General features: G+C 35.2%; 1 protein-coding gene across 5 annotated transcripts in view; it reads right to left on the reverse strand.

Moving 5' to 3' along the window:
• USP37 (ubiquitin specific peptidase 37) overlaps positions 1-12,093 on the reverse strand; it is a 91,642-nt gene that overhangs the window by 21,340 nt on the left and 58,209 nt on the right. For 4 of the 5 annotated variants that reach the window (XM_077748533.1, XM_077748530.1, XM_077748535.1 and 1 more), the window contains 5 exons: positions 9,706-9,823; positions 8,329-8,408; positions 5,877-6,041; positions 4,231-4,296; positions 1,406-1,547 (listed from right to left, as the gene is read on the reverse strand). In XM_077748533.1, the coding sequence (XP_077604659.1) occupies positions 1,406-1,547; positions 4,231-4,296; positions 5,877-6,041; positions 8,329-8,408; positions 9,706-9,823 (571 nt within the window). The remainder of the gene's footprint in view (positions 1-1,405; positions 1,548-4,230; positions 4,297-5,876; positions 6,042-8,328; positions 8,409-9,705; positions 9,824-12,093) is intronic. The other variant, XM_077748534.1, reaches the window with a different exon arrangement.

The following is a 12,093-nucleotide window of genomic DNA, read 5'->3' on the forward strand; positions in this document are numbered from 1 at the left end:
GCAAACTCCTAGGGAAGCTTGTATCTTCAAGGTATTAACTATTATTATGTGTCAAGACAGAAAATGATGAAGTTATACCTTCTCACATCTAATATTTAAACATTTAGATGACCTGGTTGGCATGTTGATGTAAAACATTTACTAGAATCTCCCATATATTAAAAATTAGTTTAAATAAAATGAGTAATTATTTCAGGACCAATATGTGAAAGTAGCTCTGAAGATTAACAGAAGTACTTTACTTGTAACAACTTTCATTTCTTAAGTCTCAATCCTGGAAACAACTTGTAAGTGTCCATCAATAGATAAATCCACCACAAAAAAGAAATGAAATCTTGCCATTTGCGACAACATGGATAGATCTTGACATTATTACACTAAGTGAAATAAGTCAGAGAAAGACAAGTACTGTATGATCTCACTTACACATGGAATCTAAAAAACACAAAAAACCTCTTACTGAGCTCACAGATGTAGAAACAGACTAGTGGTTGCTAGGGACCAGAGGGTGTGTGTGTGTGTGCGCGCACACACATACATACGTGAAATGGGTAAAGCAGACCAAAAGCTACAAACTTCTGGTTATAAAAAAAAATCATGAGGATGTAATGTATAGAATTAGACTACTGTTAATAATATTATATTGTGGGGCAGGTGGGTGGTTCAGTTGGTTGAGCGTCTGACTTCAGCCCAGGTCATGACCTCACGGTTCAGGAGTTCTAGCCCCGTGTTGGGCTCAGAGCCTGGAGCCTGCTTCAGAGTCTGTGTCTCTATCTCTCTCTGCCCCTCACCCACTCACACTCTGTCTCTCTCTCTCTCAAAAATAGATAAACATTAAAAAATCCTTATCACAAGAAAAAGAATTTTGGGGGGGTAACTATGTATGGTAACAGATGTTAACTAGACTTACTATGGTGACCTTACTGCAATGCACACAAATACTGAATCATTACGCTGTACACTCGAAACTAATATGTCACCTATACTTCAATTTAAAAAAATCCTAGGGACACCTGAGTAGATGGCTCAGTCGGTTAAGCATCTGACTTCAGCTCAGGTCATGACCTTGCAGTTTGTGGGTTCAAGCCTTGTGTGGGGGTTCAGTGCTGTCAGCTCAGAGCCTAGAGCCTCCTTTAGATTCTGTGTCTTCTCTTTCTCTGCCCCTCTCCTGCTCTCTCCCAATAAATAAACATTAAAAAAAAAAAAAAAACTAAAAAATCCCAATCCATTTTTAAACAGATTGGTTTTGTAGATACAGAAAGTACACTCTTTAAACTAGTGTTTCAACAGATCCATTAAGTTTATGATCTACCCTGTGTATTTATTACATTTGCGGATGCTGGTTATAAAGGCATGTGTTTGGACCATAAGAGCTATACAAATATTTTGATGAGGAATTACTTACTTTTTCCAAGTCTTCCTGCTGTTGTTCGCAGCCTGACACTTCACAAAGTCTTTGGCTAAGGGCCACAGAGCGTTTTAGCTCATCCTCACTGTCGGAATCAAGGCATAAAGCCAAGGAACTCTTGGATTTGAAGGTGAAATTCCTGTAATTTAAGAAAAATAAAAACCTATATGAGTCTAATAAATAAACACTTGTCCTTGTTATTTCCTTGATGCATAAATACCAAAATAAAACAAAAAACTTTTCCATTACAGAAAATGACTTACAGAGAAAAAAAGATACAGAAGAGGTATATTTAAGCATTACCTTTGCCCCACTCCAAAACAGCCATGCTTTGAAAATTAGACAATTCTTATGCCATTACATATCATCCGTAAACCAATCACTTTGTGCCTTTTTTCTTTTAATGATCAACCCCAAAGAAGTTTTTGTTTTTATAAAGCAAGTACTCTACTGAATGCATGCAGACATGGCAATGAATAAATGTTTTTGACAACTTTGTGCATGAGGACTAATTTTTGATCTTTTTAATTATGATCCATGTATTTAAAAATTAACAGTAACATTCCACTTATCCAATTATATGTAGGTCAGACTTTCAGCAACCTCTAGGTTCCAGAACACAGGGATTCAAAACTAAGAAAAAAGGCCTTTCAGGAAAGCAGTAGTTTTAAAGCCCATGCATTTTACTCTTTAGACAGGGACCCTTTCTTTCCCAGGAAATGGTGCATAAAATAATGTAGCAAGATCATCAAGAAATGAGAGCTAGGAAATGAGAGAGAATAACCACAAAAAGGGCAATTAAGAACTATAAAGTCATTTAATATAAACTGTTTTGTAAGAATTAAAAGCCTCTGAGGGCAGTATCGTATTAAAACACAGTGCAATAGGTGATACTCATAATGCTGATTCTAAGTCATTAAAATATATTTAAATTACCTTCAGTGTATTTTATTTCAGAATATAAGGAATTCTGTAAGCTTATAGAGTGCAGAACCATCTAAAATGGTTAAGCATTTTAAAGATGAATGCTTAAAAAGGCAAGCTTCAGCTACGTAAAAATTCAAATGTGGAATATCAAATATCATTCTTCAATGATACCAGATAAGTAACGTGTTACTGCAATGTCTTCTAAGTGAGCTGAAAATAAACTAAAAGAAAAAGTGGTAAAGGTCAAAGAGCACGAACTTTCTTTGATGGAGGTTAACGTAAATTCATATACTATACTTAAAAAAAAAAAGTAAAATGGAAATTGAAAAAATGCAATTCATCTAAATGTAAAAATTGTAAATAAACATATAGAATGATGGCACCAAGAAATAAGAGGCCACAATGGAAACCAGGAGGATTGCATAGCAATGTAGATCAAAGAAAAGAGGCAAGTGGTCAGTGATAAACCCAAACATAGTCTGTGGCTGAGAGCACCCAGGGTATCACTGCACTCCAGCCTACACACTTGAATAGCCTCCCATTAGGTGTTTAAAAGGGTTTTTAGTATAACTTAGAAATAGCCAATTAGCCGTCTTAATTCCTCATTTCTGATTTCATGCTCACCAAACAAAACTAAATGTATTAATTTGTTTACGCATGTAAATACTTTGCTGAAGGAGGGTGACACCTGGCTACTAAGATACCAGGGTCAAATGTGACAAAGGACATTGTAGAATAACGAATGGTATTGTTATTCATAACTCAGCCTCTTTTAAGTTTGATCGGCATGACAGGTCTTCTAGGGCCTAATTAATTATCCTTTATTGACCAACTCTCAAAGTCTCATACCAGTAGACCCTGGAGAACAGATGACCATGCCAAATATAATGATGCCCAATGAAACCATCTCTTTCTTGAAACTATAGTGATTTGGTACATAAAGAGTGCATTCCATTAATAATTACTATATTCACAGAAGGCAGCTTGCCTGTAGTAAGGAAAAATATTCATCCTGTAAATGCATCACTTGCTCACTTTCTAAGCAGCCAAGTGGTATTGCTCATTTGTATCTTGAGAACGGGCAAGAGTATTCATATCGGTACCATTTCAGATTTCTAGTCATGTTAGTCATCTGGTTTTAATTGCACTGAAAAATAATTAACAGGAGGAAAAGAAAATAGCAGTTCCCAAATGTCATTTTATGGTTATATTAGCCCCCCAAAGCCCTTAAACAACAAAAGTGTTTAATTTTAAAGATAAATGACAACCAAGTCATTTAGAATGGTCTAATTAGGAACTGTGGTTCAAGTTAAATCACAGAGGAGATCTATTTTAAAAAAGTATTTTCTTCTCTTCTTGGACAAACTTTTCCATCTCAAATAAAAAAATATAAACCATTTGTAGAACAACTACATTTCACTGTGTGTTTGTTTTCTTGCTCCCTTTCAGATCTGCTCCAGTTTGGTGTCTACAACAGGAAGTCCCAGACTGGCTAGCTAGCAAAAGGTGAAAAGATACTTTGGGATTTCCATGTGTATCTTTGAGGAACAGTGCTTTATCCCAACAGGGGTTATTTTATCTCTTCAATCCTTAAAATCCCTTGTCATCAGTTAATTTCTACAGTTGTAGGATGAAGATATTACATATCAACAGATGATTTAAGAAGTTTAAAAACAAAATTTTGAGAGGATCATCTGAATGTGCTTCACTGTTAAAGGCTTGTTATACCCTAGAGTATAGTTTAAGGCAGGTTCAGGAAAATTATAAAGTATAGTAATACAGAGCAGTTATCATGCAAAGAGAAACAAAGAGAAGGGGAGGGGATAACCTCAGAAATCAGGGCAAGCCAAATCCTTAAAAAGACAAATTTTGGGTACACAAGAAATATAACTCACTTTGAAGGTGTAGAAGGGCTGGTGATGCAGGAGTTCACCATTTGAGAGGCTTTCAATGGTCTAGAACTATCAGAAAATTAGAAAATATATAATGTATATAATTACATTATTCAAAATATATTGAACTTATAAAATGAATTAGTCTATACTATAGTCTCTTATGTATCCTTTTGAAAAGCAAACAAATATAATACTTCTACTAGCAATAGAAGCCAAAAGAGAAAACAAGATACCATCTCTAGGCTCCTCCTGATCCAATGATCTAAATAAACAGCATTGGAAATGAAGTCAAAGGTAATGCATATGAATAGGACAACTTTGGAAAAATTGTCTTGTCTCAGTTCTTTACTTTTAAGCAATAAAATTATAATAGCTCTCATTTATTGAGGACTTACTGGCTATCAGACACTGTATAAGAGCTCATGTATACTACCTCATTTAATGTTCACAACCATCCTGTTATATTCCCTACAGACAGGTCAAAGATTTTGTCCAAAGCCTTAAAGCTATTCAATTGTGGAGTCAGTCATACAGCCTACACTAATGGCCAGAAAGAGTAACAGTTCTACCAGCAGAGGGCAGTTTGCATTAAGCAAAAACAAATTCTGTAGAAAGGCTACAAGAGAAAATCCAGAAACCCTAAGACTCTGGGAAAATGTCTTTATTATTAAGTAGACTCATTGAGGCCTTTAGTATAAACTTATATGATGTAGTATATATGTCAGTTACCAATCTGAGGGAAATATATTTTATAAAAGGGCATCAATTCACGTTAGCAAATGTTCATTCACGTTCTGAAAGATTTGTTTCACTTTAGCCAAGAGACCTGGCTCTTGCAAATGCATAACCTTAAGAAAATCACTTAAAATCTCTATGATCCTTTTTCACCTCTGAAGTTTGAGAACTTTATGATTCTACCAAATTAGAGTTCAAGTATAAAAAAGAACAATACATGGCTCCAAAGTAACGCAAGTGTGCAGAAGAAAGAGCAACATTCAGAAAAGTCCCATGGGTTCCCCAACATATGTGATGAAGCAAAATCAATAGTAAAGGTTACTTCTTTTCTCATGGAAAAATTTCTAGGAGCCACAGAAGTTCTGCACGCACACTGGTGATGATGCATTTATGAAGATACAATCAATCCGGGGGTCCCTGGAATAACATTTAGTAAGTATACTGTTTCTCAAACTTGGGTATCCCCAAGAATCAGCAAAGGCATTTTTAAAAATACGAATTTTCAAGTCCTTTCTCAGATCTACCGAAACAGAACTTCCAGGGAAAAAAACATAGGAATTGGTTATTTTTTTAGTGTTCAGGTGACTTTTATGAACACGCAAATTCCAATTAATATTTTTAAAATGTATTAAGCTTGTCTTTGAGTAATCTAAGAGAATAGGTGTACTCTCTAAAAAGTAACTTATTATGAAAGGCAATTAACGTACTTGGAAAAATTTTAAGCATTTTTACTCCCTTCCAACAGGCAGTAACTTCACACAAAATCCTAAAATAAACCGAAATTAAAATCTCCTTCTTGGCCTGATTTTACCGGGATGTCATGTTATCTAGTTCGGTCATTGTTTTGATCAGGTACCAAAGCCCTTCAATTTCAAAAGGGAAGGTAAAGAAATTCTCTCTCAAGGACTTACATTGCCGTATGTGCGCTCCAACCAAGGGTGAAAGGTGGTTTTGTACTTTCAGTGCAATGAGAGGACAGGGTCAGGTATCTTGGAATGATGACTTGCTGCCCAATCTTGTTGTTAAGTGAGAGAGTGACATTGAAGCTATATCGTTTCAAATGAAGAATGAGAATCCTGAAAAACAGGAGATGATGACATTATTAGCTGACATCTAACAGATACTAGTTAGCTCTCTTATAGTGAAAAGATATCACTATAACTAATCATGTCAGATAGCCTTTGACTTAAAGAATACATTTGGCTAAACTAAAGATCCTTCAAAGAACACTTACTGAAGTATCTGCCATGTGCTGGGCACTGTGCTAGGTACCAAGAATTAAGCAAAAATAAAAAATGGGCACTGGGTGGATAAATAAGGTTTGGGGAAAATATTTATAATGTTCCCAGAAAGAAAGAAAACAAAAACACCAAATAAAATCCATTTTGTTTTAAAATCTTGGTCCTGGGTTAAATCCTTATTTACTTCAATGTTACGTAGTTTACAAAAACAAACAAACAAACTAGGTGTTCTTTAACCATTATTGGTAATTTAAAGTGTTAAACTGCCCATATGTTTGAGGATGAACATTAAATTTTTCAAAATGATTTCTGACAAGAACTACTCTTATTTCAGTGTAGCACTTTCTCCGGAGAGAGCTAAGAGAGAAACAGAAAAGTTTTCTCCACTTACAAAAAGTTCTACAAAATGTACATGCCAAATCTGGTTTGTGGGTCTAAAAAGGCTTTTTAGCTCTGCAGAAACACTTCTTTTCAGTTACTATTGTGCCAACCTTTTCACCTCTGATACAGACCATACTCTCTGCTTGATGGGTTAAATATATTTCACAGCCCACAAGAACACTTTAAAATTTGGATTTCAGAACTCTTCTGGGAATAAACCTCAATTTTAGGCAAAATGTCTGATTTATGGAAAACTGTCTCCTTTCTTACTGTACATAGCTTTTCACAGAAGCCACAAACTAAAATAATTGTAAATTAAAGTTATTGACTGTATTTCTCTTTTAAAAGTATGCTAGAACTCATAATCTTCAAATTCACAACCTGAGAAAACACAAGGATCCAAACAATATCAAGAAAATAAAACTAATGTCATATGTCAAATATTTTGACTAAATTTTCAAATAGTCTTAACAAAAAAAGGTACTATGAAACATAGATAGATAGATAGACAGATGACAAAATCACAGATCTGTAAAGATAAGGTAGACTAAAATTGAACATATTTGATAATAATACCAAGTACTTCAAGAAAAAAAGTAGACTGGCTTTAATACTGAAGTGAATAAAAGTAGAGCAAGTCCAATAATCTGGATTTATGATATAAATCTTCTGAAGTTCAGAATAAATTAGCCTCTAACACAAGTGACCTACCAGAAAAAAGAGAAAACCAAGGAAAATAGTTCCTATAAGTATTTTTCCCCGCCTTAAAAGACCAAATAGCTAGCCACTGAAAAAGGGAACAGACGTTCAGCTTGCCAAGTCAAACGAATATTTAAAATTGTACACTGCTTTCCTTAGTTAATGACAGCTGTTACAACCAATCCCTTGCTTTAAGGTTTGCCCCTTCCCACCTCCTGCCGCCTCAAAACATTCACAAATAGGAAAGACTAAATCTCTTGAGTAAAACTTGGTCAACATAACAATACTGCTGATCAGAAAGTCATTTCTTTAAAAGAAACTCATTTTCTAAAAAGGAGATTATGGAACGTAAAAGAACTAGTCTCTAGTCTCTTGGGGCTAGGTTCCAGAAATCCTATGCTTACAGAAAGTAAAGCATTCTGCAGGCAAAGTGCCACATAAATACTTAAATAATAACCTTGTTTGTGGTTGAGATCTATTCTTGGAAAGAACTAAAAGCTGCACTATCATTACATCACATTTTGTCTAACTAGTTTGGTTTTATTATGTTTACACAGAGCTAATACAAGTTAATTTCATTCCTAATTCAGAACTGTTTAGATTATAGGAAATTTACTAATTTACAAGATCCTTTGTAAAAAATTACTCTTCTTGTTTTACTTTCATGTACACACTATTCTGTGTTTGTGGTAGATTTTTACTGAAGCCTCGGGATAAGAGAGGGAGAACGGCACATAACCAAACAACAAATTACAACTGAACACTATACATTACCAAATTAAAAATGTATTAGTTAATCCCTACCATTGTTCCAAAGTCTCACAAGCCACACCCTCTTGTTGCCATCTTCTGGGGACTCTCAAGTGACTTCCCTTCTTCAGCACTGCAGGTCTTCTTCCTTTCTTATGGAAGAGCATTCTAACTTCCCACCCTCTACCCTCTCACATCTCGGCTTTGCTTCATCATTCCATTCTGGTGAGCCTCACTTAGTAATGTCTACAAGTACTTCAAAGAAGAAACACTGAAGAGCAATTAACTTTACCTGGGTAGCCTGTTAAATTTGTGCCTGACAAGAGCACACTTCCCACCACACTTCTCACAGGAATACTCAAGTTCTTCTGCCTGTAAAAAGACAAGAGGGAAAAATAAAGAAGCATGAAGTTGAATCAGCATTACCCCATTCAATGCTAATACTCTTCTCTAGTCCTACTACTAGTTCAGTGCAATGACAACTCCGACCGGTTTAAATTTTGTGTCTAGAACCACAAGCCTTACTAAATTAAGACCTAATCCTCAAAACACTTATATTATAATATCATGCCCTATTTCAGAATTCCTAATTTATTTTTTTACCATGGAAACATCTCAATTTATGATAGCAACTAGACTACAGTAGCAGATTCTCAATCTTTTCCCCATGGATGCACAAGAACCACTGCCAAGAGTATATCCAGATTTTAACATTTGGCCATAGCAGAGATAAGATCACCTTCAGGTTAGGCGGAGTTCCTGGTCTGTTAGGTGTAACTCTACCCCTTTCTTATAATGGAACTCAATCTTCTGGTGACAGCCCACTAAGAACAACTGCTCTAAAAGGACCAAAGTTTGGGGTGGATATCATTACCTAGAGAAAACTGAAACAAGAAATCCTTAAAAAATGGGGGTAAGAGATACACAGGAAAAGCTTCAAATTCTACGATAATAACAGGAATAGTAAGGAATGATAAAACAAAAAGAAAAGCAGAGTATTTGTCTTTGGGTGGAGCTAAATGTTCATCATTTAAAGAACAGAATTTTTTTTTAAACCTTAGGAAGACAACTCTGCCTGTCTGCTACAACAAAACAAGAACCACTATTAAATAGACAAAGGGTGATCCTGGCAAACTTCCATCAGTTATAAGGACAGCTACACAATGGGTCCAATTATGTCCCCAAAACTTGGTGAGTATCTATAACAGTTTATCACAGAAACATATTTATCTATAGCTTTGGATAAACATGACTTTCCCCTTTAGTTTCTAGTGGGGTACATATGACCTAAGGAAAAGCAAAGAGTATTTTTTTCATTCCTCAGATCTTAGATACAAACTTACATCGTGTCTCCAATTTTTACCACTACCACCAAATTTTAGTATATGCTTCAAGTTAGTACTTGTTTACAAATAACTGTGGCTAAGCTGGTCTAAAACACCTGCTATTGAGTTAAATGTATAATCTACTTAAGCAATCAACAATCTTCTTCAACAAGTTAACAATTAGGTTTATCAAGCTTTTAAAAATACTTGTTATAAATATTTCTCATTTGTTTTTCTGTTATGTAATTTTGAGGAAACTCTGCCTTAAAGAAACCAATTTCAAATGCTACTATCTATGATGTATAAAATTTAGTTATGTGAAAATACCAAAAGATATTACTTACCCTAAAGAAAAGATCAAGAGAATCTTGAATTGAACGAGGAGGAAGTGGCTTTTTCCTTCGAGGAAGGTCAATGGAGAGGTCATTAAACTGTTCTCTTTTGGGAATAATCTCTCCACATCTGTAAGAATAAAAGACAAATGGAAGCATTTAGAAGTCTAACTGTGCAATACAAAATAAGTACAACTAGATTTCAGAAACACTGTTCTGTCACAGAATTCATCAGGTACGGACAGACCAGGACTAGGTGTAAGCAATGTACAACACAGCAGACTTCACCTTAATGAAATCAATACAGGTAGAACCTCAACTGCAAGTGTAAGTACTTTATTAGAATGCTAAGTTTTTAAATTTTATTTTTAAAAAAAGCCCCAAAAGTTAAAAAAAAAAACAAAACAAAACCTAAAGCATAACATACAGAAAAGTAAACCCAAGCCATACAGTTTCATAAATGATCAGTGAACACCACTCAAATCAAGAAATAAAATATTATGAGGTCCCTAGAAGTCCCTTCACATGCTCCTTCCCAATTACTATCCCTTTCTCCCAAAAGGTAATTATTATCCTAACTTTCAACACAATAGAAGAGTTTTGCCTGTTTTTGAGCCTTATCTAAATGGAACCATACAGTATGTTTTTTTTAGTCTCTCTTGTTCAAAATGACTGTAAGATTCAACCATGCCTGCTGCATGTGGTTATAACCCATCTTCACTGTTGGCTCACATTAACCTGTTTTGAACATGCCTCTATTTATCTACATTACTACCGATGGACACTTGGACTATTTCCAGTTTTTGACTACACAAACAATGATGCTTCAAAAATTCTGTGTGTTCGGACACTCTTTCTGCCCACTGGTCCTGTCCCAGTGCTTTAATAAAAACACCTTTTTGCACTGAAAAAAAAAAATACAATAAATAAAAATTCTATGTGTTCTTGGTGAACTTCTGTTAGCAGACCTGTTTGATTATTGGATATATATATTTTTTAAAGTTTTATTTTATTTTGGGGGGAGAGAGGGGGACAGAGAATCTGAAGTGGGCTCCACGCTGATAGCAGAGAGCCTATTGTGGGGCTCAAACTCATGAATCGTGAGGTCATGACCTGAACCGAAGTTGGACACTCAACCGACTGAGCCACCCAGGTGCCGCTATTACTGGATATATTTCTTCAAAATTTAAAAAAATGGGCTCAGAAATAAAAACACTATAGTTAATTTATCTGGAAGCAAATTTACTTCTTTTAAATAGTTTTAGTTGATGTTTTTCCTTCTGTCTGCATATCACCATTTTTAGTAATATTTAATCTCCTGCCCTAGTTCTCTACTGCCATAGTCGAAGACTGGAGATCATTAGAATATATTGTTCGTTCAAGAAATATTTGAGTGCCTCTCTACTAGGCAGAATTCTAAGATGACCCTTGCCTTTGTATAAATCCATCCTCTTTAAGAGAACTGTGACTGTGATGAGCTATCACTCCTACAATGATGTTACTTTACATGACAAAGGGATTTTACAAATATGATTAAGGTTACAAATCCTAATGTTGAGTTGATAAAAAAGGAGATTATCTGAGTAGGTCAGACCTAATCACATGAGCTCTTTAAATCTGGATCTAGAGGTCTGAAATAGAGGAAGTCAGGGATTCAATGTCAGAGAGATGTACTGCTGGCCCGAAAGAAAGCAAAGAGCACTGCTATGAATTGCCTATGAAAGCCACAGAGCATGAAACTACAGGCAGCCTTTAGGAAATCAGTAGTTCCAGTCAACAGCCAGCAAGAAAATGGGGACTTCACTGCTACAAACATAAGAAACTAAATTCTGCCCACAACCTTGAAGAGCTTAGAGGGGGATCCAGATGGGAATATGCAACACCTTGATTTCAGCCTTCTGATACGTGAACAGAGAACTTGGGCACACCCTGCCTAGACTTCTGACCTATGGAACTGTTAATTAATAAGTAGATAAGGTTTTAAAACTGATAAATTTGGGCATTTTCTTATGCATCACTAAATATGCCTCTTATCTGCCAGAAATTGTTCTAGCAGCACTGAAGTTACAGCAATGAACAAACCCAAGATAGCATATCTCCCTGCACAAAGCTATACTGGAGAAAAAAAAAACCAATAAAAATATATAAGTAATATGTAGAGTACGTTAAATAGTGATAAATGCTAAGGGGAAAAAAAAAACCAAAAGTAGTGAAAGATCAGAGTAGATTGTTAGAATTTAAATAGGGTAAATTCCTAGAAAATGCCTTACTAAGCAAGTGGCTTTTACATAACCATATGGAGGAGAATATGGGGAAAGAGAATTTGAGATAAAGGTAACAGTAAGTGAAAAAGGCCCTTAGGTACCAGGATCCTGGCTTTTTTTTTTTTTTTTTTTTTTT

The sequence above is a fragment of the Crocuta crocuta genome, unplaced genomic scaffold (assembly GCF_008692635.1).
Source record: "Crocuta crocuta isolate KB4526 unplaced genomic scaffold, BGI_CrCroc_1.0 scaffold229, whole genome shotgun sequence".
Lineage (NCBI taxonomy): Eukaryota > Metazoa > Chordata > Mammalia > Carnivora > Hyaenidae > Crocuta > Crocuta crocuta.